The 14,220-nt window shown below is 40.2% G+C and overlaps 1 protein-coding gene across 6 annotated transcripts in view; it reads left to right on the forward strand.

The window, feature by feature from the left end:
• The window catches only part of PARP15 (poly(ADP-ribose) polymerase family member 15), a 55,609-nt gene extending 50,586 nt beyond the window's left edge, over window positions 1-5,023 (forward strand). For all 6 annotated transcript variants that reach the window (XM_032335019.1, XM_032335006.1, XM_032335025.1 and 3 more), the window contains 2 exons: window positions 2,617-2,791; window positions 3,101-5,023. In XM_032335019.1, coding sequence (XP_032190910.1) covers window positions 2,617-2,791; window positions 3,101-3,390 — 465 coding nt within the window. In that variant the 3' untranslated portion in view covers window positions 3,391-5,023. The remainder of the gene's footprint in view (window positions 1-2,616; window positions 2,792-3,100) is intronic.
• The last annotated feature ends 9,197 nt before the right edge of the window (window positions 5,024-14,220 follow it).

Consider the following 14,220-nt stretch of genomic DNA (forward strand, 5'->3'; position numbering starts at 1 on the left):
TGTGACATCCTAGTCATTTAAAAATCTGGCTGCTACTTCCATAAAACTGTGTACTCAACCACATTATGGCATTTAAGAAATTGTGCTTTCATAAGCTTTCATGTGCCTGATTCCCCCATTAGACAGTGGGGTTCTTAAAGTAGGAGTTGCATTGCCATTACCTATCCTGGTGCCTAGCATATCGTAGGACACAATACCTACAGAATGAACTTTCTTCCTGAGAAAGAAAGAGAATCCAAAGAGAGAGACTCCTGCAGAAAGGACAGAATTTAAAGGAGGAGATGCTTCATTGATATTAAAAGCTGTTGAGAGTATAAGAACCTTGTTCGATTGTGTTTACCCAATATCTGGCCAACTTTCTTGGCTCTTATTCTTCTATTATACCCATGTTGAAACACCTCACTTTTGGATTAATTCCATAATATACTTTCTCTCTTGCTGCCCCTAGATAAAATCATTATTAATTCCTGGTTGCCATCCTCTGCTGGACTCTCCAGGTGCCTGGAATCCTTTATTGCTTCTTCCAGTAAACTCCTTCATGCATTCCCCTTTGCAGAATTTCAACACTCTGCTTGAGGTCTTCATCTGTCTCAAAACAACTTTCCTTTCTGCTTTTATTACTTGACTTCTCCTCAACACCTGATATAGGTAACTGCTCAGTTCTTCTCATATGGTAATTGTCTTTCACTGTCTGACTTACTTCACTTAGCATAATGCCCTCAAGGTCCATGGCAAGATTTTTTGCTTTTTCATATCTGGATAGTAGTGTGTGTGTGTGTGTGTGTGTGACATTTTCATTACCCATTCATCTATCAGTGGACACTTGGGTTGCTTTCATATCTTAGCTATTATGAATAATGCTGCAGTGAACATGGGGGTGCACACAGTTCTTCTTGAACTCTCTTCTTTTGTTTCTAGGACATCATGCTTTCGGATTTTTTCCTCTTTCCCTAGACTTAGATTACCTGGATCCTTTTCTTTTGCTTTCATACTCTGTGTTGTGTTCTCCTTACCAACCCCTTATCACTCTGAGAGGCAGAGATTTTTTTTACTTGTCTTTCTCCCCCACTAGACTGAAAGTTTCTTTCAGAGATCCAACACATGCTTCATTCATAGTAGATATACTCAGTAATCATCTATTGAATATCTAGAATATCTTGAATAGATGATTACTGAGTATATATTAGATTCATTTTCTAGAAGGAAGGAGAACCAGTAGAGAATGATATATTGAAAAAAAAGTTAAAGGAAGACAAAATTTCAAGGAGGGGATGATTCATGGTTTGAAATGCTATTGAGAGTCTAGAAAGAAATAGTCATTAGAGTTATGAGGTGATTTGTGACCATAATTAGAGCAATGGAGGAGAACTGTTGTTGGAAGAAGCCAATGGAATGGTTTTAGAGATCAGAAGGACTTAAGGAAATAATTACCAAATGTCTACAAATTTTTAAGTAGGAATTTGTTTTTATTTTCTTTTAATTTATTTAGATTATTATTATTATTTAAGTAAGCTCCACGCCCAGCATAGAGTCTAATACTGGGCTTGAACTCACAACTGTGAGATCAAGCCCTGACCTGAGATCAAGAGTCAGTGACTATCTGATTCTTGGTTTTGTCTTATGGTCATAAGATTGAGCCCCACCTCTGGCTCCAGGCTCAGCATGGAGTCTACTTGAGATACTCTCTCCTTCTGCCTCTGCCCTTCCTGCTTGTACTCTGTGTCTCTGTCTCTGTCTCTGTCTCTGTCTCTCTCTCTCTCTCTCAAATAGATAAATAAATCTTAAAATAAAAAAAAAAAGGAGTGAGATGCTTAACTGACTGAACCACTCAGGCACCCCTTATTTATTTATTTATTTATTTATTTATTTATTTATTTATTTATAAAGGGGAAAGAGAGAGAGAGAAATGGGGGAGGAGCTGAGAGAGAGGGAGAGACAAAGAATCTTAAACAGGCTCCAAGCCCAGTGTGGAGCCTGACATGGGATTCTATCATAACCCTAAGATCACAATCTATGCCAAAATCAAGAGTTAGACACTTAACCAACTGAGCCACTCAGGCGCCCCTTGAATAAGAATTTGAATGTGAATGAATCTCCAGGAATTCAGGATAATATCCATAGGCAAATGTTTTTATATAACATAAATTCTATTATATAAAATAGATTATAATAAGCACTATTACAAAGTATAGATACTCTTAACCTAGCCTTTTCCTAAGGGCAGAAAGCAGAGATGCCTGGATGGTTCAGTCAGTTAAGTGTCTGCCTTCAGCTCAGGTCATGTCTCGGGGTCCTGGGATTGAGTCCTGCATTGGGCTCCTTGCTCAACAGGGAGCCTGCTTCTCCGTCTGCCTGCCATTCCCCCTGCTTGTGTGCTTTTTCTCTCTCTCTCTCATTCTCTGGCAAATAAGTGAATAAAATATTTAAAAAGATAAAAGCAGAAAGTTACCTATTCTCTGAATTAATTGGCTGTTGATTTGCATTTTCTTTTCTTTTTCCTTTTTCCCCTCCTCCAGTCCTCCTTCACCTCTAACTTGCTATTTTAAATCCACAACAAACACAATACACTGAGCTCTAAAGTCATTTTCAAAATATTTTGCTTTTTGTCATTTGTAGATTGAAAGGATACAGAATGTATGCATCTGGCAGAGCTACCAGATAAAGAAAAACCACATGGACATGAAGAATGGCCATACAGATAATGAGAGAATCCTGTTCCATGGGACAGATGCAGACTCAGTGCCATATGTCAATGAGCATGGCTTTAATCGCAGTTATGCTGGGAAAAATGGTAAGGAAGCAAGTAATCTGGCTGACTAGAATGAGATGAATGAGAACTCTAGTGTTGACTGTTCACACCCAAGCAGTGTAGAACCATAGACGGCAGCCATCTTGTCATTATCAGGGTAGAGTTCTTTGTGTTTCACCAGAAAGGCGGCTGGCAACCTTCTTAGGCTAGAGGGAGTGAATTGTAGAAATGATGAAAACTGGCTTGGGTGGGCAAGAATGACATTAAAAAAATGTGTCAGGTTTGGGCATGGTTCTACATACTGTGATAATTTTCTGTTTTTAGGAAGACTTTTTGTCTTTCTCTTTATAGGAGCAGCTTATGGACAAGGAACCTATTTTGCTGTTAATGCCAAATATTCTGCTAAAGATAAATACTCCACACCAGACAGCAATGGGAGAAAGCATGTTTATGTTGTACGAGTGCTTACAGGAGTCTACACATGCGGACATGCAAGATTAGTTACCCCTCCGTCAAAGAATCCTCACAATCCCACAGATCTCTTTGACTCTGTCACAGATGATACACAACATCCAAGTCTATTTGTGGTATTCTCTGATAATCAAGCTTACCCAGAATATCTCATAACTTTTAGGTGTTAAAAAATGGTTTTTTTTTAACCTCTAAGAGATTGTTTAGTTGTCTATTTATAAGAACAAATTTATAGAATTTTTGTCTTTGCCTTTGGCTTGTTTATGTAGATAAAAATGTCTCTGTTAGGTGCTAAAATGCTGAAAACAGCCTTTCAAGAATGCTCTATTGCAATTTGTAGCATACCTCTTTTCTGAGCATACTGATGGGTGGAAGCTAAGAAATGTGGGTGACATAATTATAGCTACAACTATTTACAGACACCAAATGTGTCAAAGAACAAAGAGCACATTACTTTTATCTAGTAGAGAAGAAATAAGACGAATCTCTTTAAAGCCAAGATGTCATTGCTCTAATAGAGCATGTTAAGACATTAAACTGTGCTGGGCTCAACTGTACTGTTAAATGAATAGGCTGCTAATGTGTATCTGTAAGCGCTAAGAATTTTGCCCCCCTGAAGAAGTACTTAGTAGCTATAGTTCAGCTAGAATGACTGAATCAAATCTGTTATGGAGTAAATCAGGTAAAAATGTGTTGTATCACTATCTGATGCTACATGACAACTTACTACAAAATTTAAGGGCTTAGTGAATAAGAAATTCAGGTGTGGCTTAGCTGGGTCATTCTGACTTAGGGTTTCTCCTAAAGATGAATAAAGATGTCAGCAGGGGATGCAGTGTTCTGCAGTGGCTTGATTAGAGCTGGAAGATCTGCTTCCAAGATAAATCACTCAGATAGCTACAGAGTTTTTGCTGGTTGACAGAAGTCCTCAGTTTTTCTCCCCATAGTCGTCTCCAGGCTGCTTACATTGCTCATGATGTGGTATTCCACAGCCAGTAATTCAGGAGAGAGACAGGCTGAAGCCATGATGTCTTTTGTGACCTAGCTTCTGAGTCATACTCCACCTTTTCCACAGCATCCTGTTGGTTCCACAGATCAGCTCTTTCAGTGTAAACAGGAATTACACAGGACCTGGACACCAGTGGACAGAGATTGTCGGGGACCATCTTAGAAGCCGTATAGATGAGTGAAGGACTGATACATTGATGAAATGTTAGCAGTGAAAAGGACTCTAGAGGTCATCTAAGCTCACTGTCCTCTCCTCTTTCTCCTCACCCATCCGTACTCCCAGGGCAAAAAGCCCTCGAGTCTCTGCTTGACCACTTCTTCATCTTAAGGATAACTTGTTCCATCCCAAGACATCTGTAACTATGGGAAAACTCTTGTTTACACATGAGTTGAAATCTCTTCTTCTGTGTCTATTGCCTGCTGGTCACTGTCTCACCTTCTGGAGGGCACTGAGCATTTATCATTCTTTTTACAGATGGTGGCCCTTCAGATTCATCTCTTCCCTCTATTATACTAGAGTTAGGTAAATTCTTGAAATACTTAGCAGCTTATCCTGAAGCGTTACTTATCAGGAGTTGAAGACATTTAAGAAGTGTTTACATAATCATAAATAAGCAGATGTACATTAAAAGGAGTACAGGGAAGTTTAAAGAAAATAACTCCCTTCTCCATACTGTATCACTCATAATTGCAACATTCAGAGGAACATTTCAGAGGAAACCACTGCCAACATTCCTTTTTTTTTTTTAATATTTTATTTATTTGTTTGACAGACAGATCACAAGTAGGCAGAGAGGCAGGCAGAGAGAGAGAGAGAGAGAGAGGGAAGCAGGCTCCCTGCTGAGCAGAGAGCACTGGGACTCTGGGATCATGACCTGAGCCTAAGGCAGAGGCTTTAAAACCTACTGAGCCACCCAGGTGTCCCCCACTGCCAAAATTCTTATGTTCTCTTCTCCCTTCTCCTTTCTTCTACATCCACCTTTAACAAAGTCAAAGTCACACTTTATTCACTTACTTAATTACACAATATTATATCTACCTTTTTTGTTTAACATTATAAGTGTTACTCTCATGTTATTAATTTTTCCTGTAAACATCATCTTAATGGTCAAGTTATTCCACTGTACATTTTCCTTTTATGTATATATATAAAATGTAAAGTTTTTTAAAATGTCATCATCTTTCCTTATAGTTTAATAATCCAATTTCCTTTTGTAACATATCTGTATTATTTGCCCCATGTCATTAAATATCTTATCTATCATTTTGATGGTTGCATAGCATTTCACTGTACATATAGCATTTCACTGTAAATGTCATGTCAAAGTAGGATGCCCTATAATGCTAGATAAATGTATGGTTGGATTATGAGATCCAAAAAGCATAATCTACTTTCAGTGAGATACCACATCCTGAACTTCTTGAGAGAAAATACAGTCCTAGAGAGCAAAGCAAGTCTAAATAATTCTCTGTTTGTACATGGGCTTTGGATCCCAACTCCAGTGTAGAATCCTAGTGAGCCAGGTTAGAACATAAAAGGACCCTTTTTACTAAGGTTAGGTAGGCTTTTAGTTGCAATGTAAACTGCTGTCTTCTGTCTCCTCCAATGCTGTTACTCAAAAACCCCCCAATTTATTTTGCTGTACTCCTACTTCACTATATGACATGGAAGTCTTGAGTATAATACATCCATGTTATTAAAGTTGTGATGGTTTCTTGAGGAACGAAATTAAGTCAGTCGATATTAATTTTACTTATTGATTTGTTGATTTATTTAATTTATTTATTTGACAGAGAGAGAGAGCACAAGCAGGGGGAGCGAGAGAGGAAGAAGCAGACTCCTTCCTGAGTAGGGAGCCTGATGCAGGACTTGATCCCTGAGATTGTGATCTGAGCCAAAGGCAGACGCTTAACCGACTAAGCCAACCAGGTGCCCCCAGCCAACTGATCATTATACCGTTATTATAAATTCCACCTTCCATTAGTCTGAAGCTAAATGCCTTTCCCTCCTTTATGTCTATCTCCCTCCCTGTTTGCTTGGCATTCTCCATCCATATTATTCGAATGTTCTTGACTTCTTTCCTAATAACCCACCATTTCAGGTTAACGCAAATTAGAAATCTTTAACTTCGCTAATTACTTTCAAAATGGGGTTCTTTTGTATGGATTTCCAGAGTTCTGGCTGATGGTACCTGACTGATCTGAGATGAGAGATCCTGAGGCACAGCTCTGACTGGCAGTCAGATGGCTTACTGTCCCATGTATCTTCTCTCCCCTCTCTCTTTACTTCTCTTAGCATTTTTCCCCTTCTCATTCCTTTCTTTCACCTCCAGTCCTTCCCTTCACTTGTGGAGGAATGAGGACACACGCGCTGCTTGGATGAATCAGAGGAAACGTTTTTAAATTTTTTTCTTCATCTATGGTAGAGAAATAAAATCCGTGTAGTATGTATGCGGATGTGTTAATTGAACACGGGGTCTGTGAATTCATTTACAGGGAGTGGGTTAATGATCACAGTGCCGGTAAGATCATTTACAGCTATGATCAATTCCATTTCTGCTCAATAGTTTATTTGAACAAATGCAGTTTCTTATAGTAAATAGGCTTTATGAGCTTAATTGATTAAATTATTCCGCTTACAAGCTGTGTAGGAAAAATTCTTGCTGTCTGTTTCTCCTTTACTCTCCTTTCCATACTCACAACACTTCCGACAGCAAATGTCAGCAGTTTTCCCCAGCTCTAAGCCATCCTCTGCAGTACTAGCTGGGAGTCCCACAATTTCACTCAATTCTGACACTATCTGCTTGAAAATAACGTCAGATCCCACGGGTTAAGGGCTCAGCCCCACCAGACTGTCTGTCTCACCTCCTCCTGTACTACAAATGCCAACAGCGAACCCCGGGTGGTTCTCTGTACTTCTGACTGACTGTGAGTCAAGGCTATGAACCCTTGTTCCCACAACCCCCTCCTTGGGCTTGATTCATTTGCTACAATGGCTCACAGAACTCAGGGAAACACTTACATTCACTTGTTTATTCTGAAAGGCTATGATGAAGGGTGCAGATGGAGAGTTAATATTGGGCAAGGCACATAGGAAGGGTCACATAAGAAGGCACATAGGAAGGGTCATGTTTTCTCAGGGCATGTCACTCTCCCAGCACTTTCACCTGTTCTTCAACTTGGAAGCTCCCTGTAGCTCATACCTTTGGGATTTTTGTGGAGATTTCAACACGCAGGCAATGAATGATCATTAACTCAATTTCCAGACCCTCTTCCCTTGCTTGGAGAATAGGGGATGGAGCTCCAAGCCTTCTAATCATGGCTTGGTCTTTTTCGTGACTGGTTCCCATCCAGGAAACCAGCAAAAGTCATTTCATTAGAACCAAAGATACACACCCAAGAAATTCCAAGGTATTTAGGAACTCTGTGTCAGGAAGTAAGGTCAAAGACCAAATTTGAGAACAAAAGATGCTTCTAATGGCTCTGAGCCAGGAACCAGGGACAGAAACCAAGATATAAAAATAATAAAGATATAAAACACAATATTTTTTATTATCTCACACAAGCTTTGGACTTTTCTGCCACTCGTAGTAAACATACGAAGGAAATCTTGTAATTAAACTCTCAGAGTGAATAACGATTTTAATTTTTTTTTTTTAATTTTTATTTCCAGCATAACAGTATTCATTATTTTTGCACCACACCCCGTGCTCCATGCAATCCGTGCCCTCTATAATACCCACCACCTGGTACCCCAACGTCCCAGCCCCCGTCCCTTCAAAACCCTCAGATTGTTTTTCAGAGTCCATAGTCTCTCATGGTTCACCTCCCCTTTCAATTTCCCCCAACTCCCTTCTCCACTCTAAGTCCCCATGTCCTCCATGCTATTTGTTGTGCTCCACAAATAAGTGAAACCATATGATAGTTGACTCTCTCTGCTTGACTTATTTCACTCAGCATAATCTCTTCCAGTCCCGTCCATGTTGCTACAAAAGTTGGGTATTCATCCTTTCTGATGGAGGCATAATACTCTATCCCCAGGGGTACAGGTCTGTGAATCACCAGGTTTACACACTTCACAGCACTCACCAAAGCACATACCCTCCCCAATGTCCATAATCCCACCCCCTTCTCCCAAACCCCCTCACCCCAGCAACCCTCAGTTTGTTTTGTGAGATTAAAAGTCACTTATGGTTTGTCTCCCTCCCAATCCCATCTTGTTTCATTGATTCTTCTCCTACCCACTTAAGCCCCCATGTTGCATCACCACTTCCTCATATCAGGGAGATCATATGATAGTTGTCTTTCTCTGCTTGACTTATTTCGCTAAGCATGATACGCTCTAGTTCCATCCATGTTGTCGCAAATGGCAAGATTTCATTTCTTTTGATGGCTGCATAGTATTCCATTGTGTATATATACCACATCTTCTTGATCCATTCATCTGTTGATGGACATCTAGGTTCTTTCCATCGTTTGGCTATTGTGGACATTGCTGCTATAAACATTCGGGTGCATGTGCCCCTTTGGATCACTACGTTTGTATCCTTAGGGTAAATACCCAATAGTGCAATTGCTGGGTCATAGGGCAGTTCTATTTTCAACATTTTGAGGAACCTCCATGCTGTTTTCCAGAGTGGCTGCACCAGCTTGCATTCCCACCAACAGTAATAACGATTTTAATTTTAATTGAAGTACAGTTGACAGAGAATGTTACATTAGTTTCGGGTGTACACGTACTGACTGGACAACTCTATACGTTATGCTGAGCTTATCCCTAGTGTAGTTACCGCCTGTCACCATACAGCAACACCATCACATTACCATGGACTATAATTCCTCATGCTGGAACTTCTAGTGACTTAATTTTAAAAGACCTCTGCTTCGTCTCCCTCTCTGTTTGTATTACCTTTGTGGTCACCAGGGTATAAATAACTTCTAAATTTCTTTTTCTTAACTCGTTAAAAAGGAAATTTTCAACATAATAATTATGTCTCCAAAGCCTCTTGTTGCCTATAATTACAATTCTGTAATAAAAACCTGTTGAATAAGTAATTTTGACTTCTACAACATCCACCCCCACCTCTTCAATCCAAACCTTTTATGTGCCCTTTTATGTGCCTAATGTGCTCCGGTTTCTCCACACCCAAACCCAGCATCCCCTTCACCTCACAACACCTTGTTCACATTGCACATAGTCAGATAGAATACACTAGTAAGGATTTTTATAGGACCAGAACAAACTTTCTGCAAAAGATTAAAAAAAGAATGAAAATGCTTCTCTGAAGGCCTTTGTAGTTTATAGTGCAGGATGGGGTTTCTTTCATACTAACTCCACTAAAACACCAATCAAAGTACCTGAAATAAGGAAAGTACTCACCAACACAAAATCAACCACAAAAATTGAACAAATCTGGGGGTCAATAAAAAAAAAATCAAAATTTTCTGTATAAATGAAAAAAGAGCCCCTTCCAAAAGGAATTTTAGAATTTAAGACATGTTAAGATAATAACACCTGTCTTGCCACTTTCCAGGGTTAAATAAGATAATGCCAAAATTATGCTGAAAAAATAGATATTACAGTTTTAAACTAAAAATTGGAAGGCAAGACACAAATAGTACAAATTATAGAAGCAAAGTAAATATGATTGATTTCATTAACACTTTAAAAATTGAGGTTCGAGTTTGGGTCCTCTGGCTGGCTCAGTCTGTGGAACGTGTGACTCTTGCTCTCAGGGTTGTGAGTTCAAGCCCCACACTGGGTATACAGATTATTTTTTAAAAATAATAAAACCTTTAATAAATAAATAAAATTGGAGTTCAAGGTTAAGATTGAATATATGCACCTAATTTTGCTTCTTTCTCAAACCCTAAGAAAGCCTCAGTGAAGGGATTTAAAGGACACATAAGTCCTAAAGAACAGGGAGAATAGGAGATGATAGCAAAAAGCATTTTAGAAGCTAAAAAGCAGATAGATCTTTGCTAATGACTATAGACAGCTCAACCTTAAGCTAGAAGTGGGAGGAAAGCTGAGACCCATCTGCTTTACCCTTGAAAAGCTCAGGAACTGACAACATCTGAGCCTCTGGAGCTATAGTGAAGCTGAGAAGAGCAGATGCTAAAATAAGGACAGGAGGAAAGCCATTCAGGAAACACTTAAATCCCCAGATATTCTCCCCACCCTCCTTGCCCAGGGTGACTACCTCTTACCTACCCCAATCTGGAGGCTATTTTCTGCAGATGGTAAAAGAGAGAATCTCTAAGCAGGACACCAGGCACAGATGAGGTCTTAGGTGTCATAGCAAAAACAGAGGAGTTAGTGGTCAAATACTAAATCCTGAGGGGACGTCCCTCCCAATGCCACCTTTCCATATTGGACTCCCCAAACAGCAGCAGCCAGACTTTTACTCTTCAGACAAGAATCAGACATTTCTACTTTGCACCTGTTATTGTCGAGAGGAAAGTTTACCCTACAGATACTGACAGTAGAAATTCTCTATTTTTCATTCTGCTGTTAGACTTTTTAATTTCAAGACCTCTTTTAATTCAAAGACCTCTTATTTGTTTCTTAAATGTTCCTAGGGGAACCTGGGTGGCTCAGTCAGTTAAGCATCTGACTTCAGCTCGGATCATGATCTTAGGGTCCTGGGATTGAGTCTCATATCAGGCTCCTTGCTCAGCAGGGAGCCTGTCTCTCCCTCTGCCTGCTACTCCCTCTGCTTGTGCTTGTGCTCTCTCTGTGTCAAATAAATAAATAAATATCTCAAAAAAAAAAAAAAAGTTCTATGTGGGCTTCTGGGTGGCTCGAGAGTTGGTTCAGCATTCAGCTCTTGATTTTGGCTCAGGTCATGAGCTCAGGACTGACTCTCATTGTCATGACACCAAGCCCTGCATCAGGCTCTGTGTTCAGTGAGAAGTCTGCTCGAGATTCTTTTCTGCTGCCCCCTTCCCCCTGTCCTCCTCATGCACACGTTCTCTCTCTCTCTCAAATAATAAATAAATATATATTTCAAAATATTCCTTGTAACAGAATTTTCTTTCCAATAATAGTTCTTTTTCTTTAAGTTTTATATTGAGTTAGAAGTTTTCCTTAAATGTCTGAGAAACCTTGGTTGTCTATTCTCAGAAGTCTAAAAAGCTATGGGAAGCTATGAACTGGTGAATGGGGCTTATCAATTTTGGGTTTCACTGGGTATGCTTTGGTGGTCTGTACTGGGGAATTTAAAAGTTAAAGTATAGCAATCAAGTACAAATATATTTTAAGTAAAAAAAAACCAAACCAGTAAACTAGATCTCTAATGATTACTAAATATATATAGCAAAGGAAATAATAAAAAGTTTAAATTTATAACAAAAACATAAGGTAATAAAATAGAAGAAACAATCCAAAAATGCATGAAGAAATTGAAAGAAGTAAAACTATTTTTAAATGATTTGAACATCATTCATTCATTCAACAAATGATATTCATTGATTCACTCAACAATTATTGACCATATCTCTGACATTATTTTAGGCACTGGGGAATCTAACAATAAACAAGACAGATAAATTTCCTATCTCCAGGGAGCACATAGTCTAGCAGTTGAGAGAGACATTAAGGAAATAATTACAGAATTAATTAGTCAAAATTGCAATAAGTATTAGAGGAGAAATAAAGGGTGCTATGATATGTACTTAACTGAAGATTTAACTGAGTCTGAGAAGTCAGGGGAGGCTTTCCTGAGGAATGAAGGAAACCAGAATGTCATCTAAAAATATGCCCTTTGACATAAGAATTATCTGAGCTGAAGGCAATTGAGCAGCAACAAGTACAAGAAACTCTCCACTTTCTTCCCTATGTGCCTAAAAACAGGATATAAATTAACCAAGGTTAACCCTCCCCTCTCTACCAGGAATAAGAAAACTTAATCATTGGAGACAATGTTAGACCCTTCTCAGCCTGGAGCCAGCATTAGAGACATCTACACAACAAATTTTACTAACTAGTCTTTAGCTACCATTAGTTTCCCATATATTTGCCTTCCCATGATTTGCTATTTATAGATACTCAAGAGTCTTTTTCCTTTGTCTTATTTTTAATAAATTAAAAATTTATCATTCCTTTGCTAAGATGCCGTATAAACTCAAATTCTAACCAAACCTTTGAGTAACTCATCTCTGGGGACACTCCCGTGTGACATTCATGAGGCACAGACTCATGCCTCAACTCAACATGGTATGTTATTGGATTCAGGTGATGAAAGATCCCCTTCCTCCTTGGTAAAGGCGTATTTTAGCAACCTATTGTCCCCATAGCCTGATGGCAAAACATTGTCTGTGGTCACCTGGTCTGTCAAAAGGAAAGACAAATGAGAAATGAAATGTACCGGGACTTTCCAGAGTGCTGCCCCAAGGAACCGCCAGAACGCCCTGACCCCAACGCCCAATCATGCCTGAATCAAATTGATCAATTAGATCCCGGTAACCAAGCATCTGCTTCTGTAAACTCGCTTCCCGCCACCCCAACCTTGCCCTATATAATCTGCTCCCCAACTTAGCCCGGCGCGCTCAGCCCACAAAGGCTGATGCGTCCGCAGGCGCCTGTGTAACCAAAAAACCTCTTGCAACTTGCATCCAGTGGAGGCTTGGTGTCCGCTTCTTGGGTGCGGATCGAGGGTCTTTCATTTGGAGGTTCCACCGAGATCTCTTGGAATCCCACCCAAGACCCTGGCCAATCCCCACCGGGAGGTAAGCTGGCCAGCATCTGTGTCTCTGTGTGTCTGTTTGTCTGTTTTTATGTGGATCCATATCTAGGTATCTAGGGGCAGCAAGAGAAGGAGTTGACGAACTCAGACTTCTCCCCTGCCACCCCGGGGGATGCCTCGGGGGTCTAGGAAGGTCCATAATCTTGGGCCATCAGGTCTAGGAAGGTCCAGAATCTTGGGCCATCAAGTCTAGGAAGGTCCAGAATCTTGGGCCATCAAGTCTAGGAAGGTCCAGAATCTTGGGTCATTAAATCTAGGGCTGCGCAGCAATATCTGTTTGTGTCTCTTATGTCTAAATTGTTCTAGTAATGTCTTCATGTTATGTCTTTAAATATAGTTATATGTTCCTTATAATTGTCTATTAATGTCTTCATGTCATGTCTTTAAATATAGTTGTATGTTCCTTATACTGGTTATAAAGGTTACATTTTGTTTAAGGGAGAGTGTCTAACCTGTTTGAATCTGAGGAATGCCTGACTGTATGAATGTTTATGTGGCTCCACCGCCTTTGGCTACGGAGTCTGAGTGGGCTGCACCCTGAGTCTCGCGGAGCGTCATACGGCATAACGGTCATCTACTCCATGGAGTAGCCTGGTCCGGGGTTTATACGGATAGACCTTAGCTAAGATGCTCCTAAGTTCCCGCGAGGGACGCGAGCAGGACAGCACCTGAAAGATCCCCCTCCCCTTGTCTGCAACCTCTTACATACCGGGAGGGAATATGAAAGATAGGTATTAGGTACTAAAACCAGATTCAATAAGTCAGCTAGTAAATTTCCTCCTGACATATTGGATGATAATTAAATAAATAAGCCTTCTTCTAGTAAACCCAGGTTGCTGGGCCATCCCTAGCAAAGGGGACTCTGGCTTTATTTCTCTCTGTTTCTCCTAATAGATGTGGGGGCTTCTCCCTCACTCACTTCCTGTGTTAATGGCTATAACTGGAGCCAACTGGGGTTGGTCTGACTCGAGACAGAGACTATAGGGAATATTCCCAAGCAGCTGTCGGAATTCTTTGTTTCGGGGAGGTTTCCCTGTGTTCTCTGGCCTGACTTAGACTGCCTAACCCTTCCCCCCTCGCTAATGGGAAAGCATGGCATCTGCTCCTCTGTTGGGGCTTAGGAGCTCCAAAACTGGGAATCCTTTCTCTGCCTCCTGGCAGCACTTTGTTTCTTCTGTTTCCCCCTTACGTGTTTCTATACCAACGTGTGTGCAGCCTGCATGACTAGCCTCTAGATCATGCACC

The sequence above is a fragment of the Mustela erminea genome, chromosome 1, assembly GCF_009829155.1.
Source record: "Mustela erminea isolate mMusErm1 chromosome 1, mMusErm1.Pri, whole genome shotgun sequence".
Taxonomy (NCBI): Eukaryota; Metazoa; Chordata; class Mammalia; order Carnivora; family Mustelidae; genus Mustela; species Mustela erminea.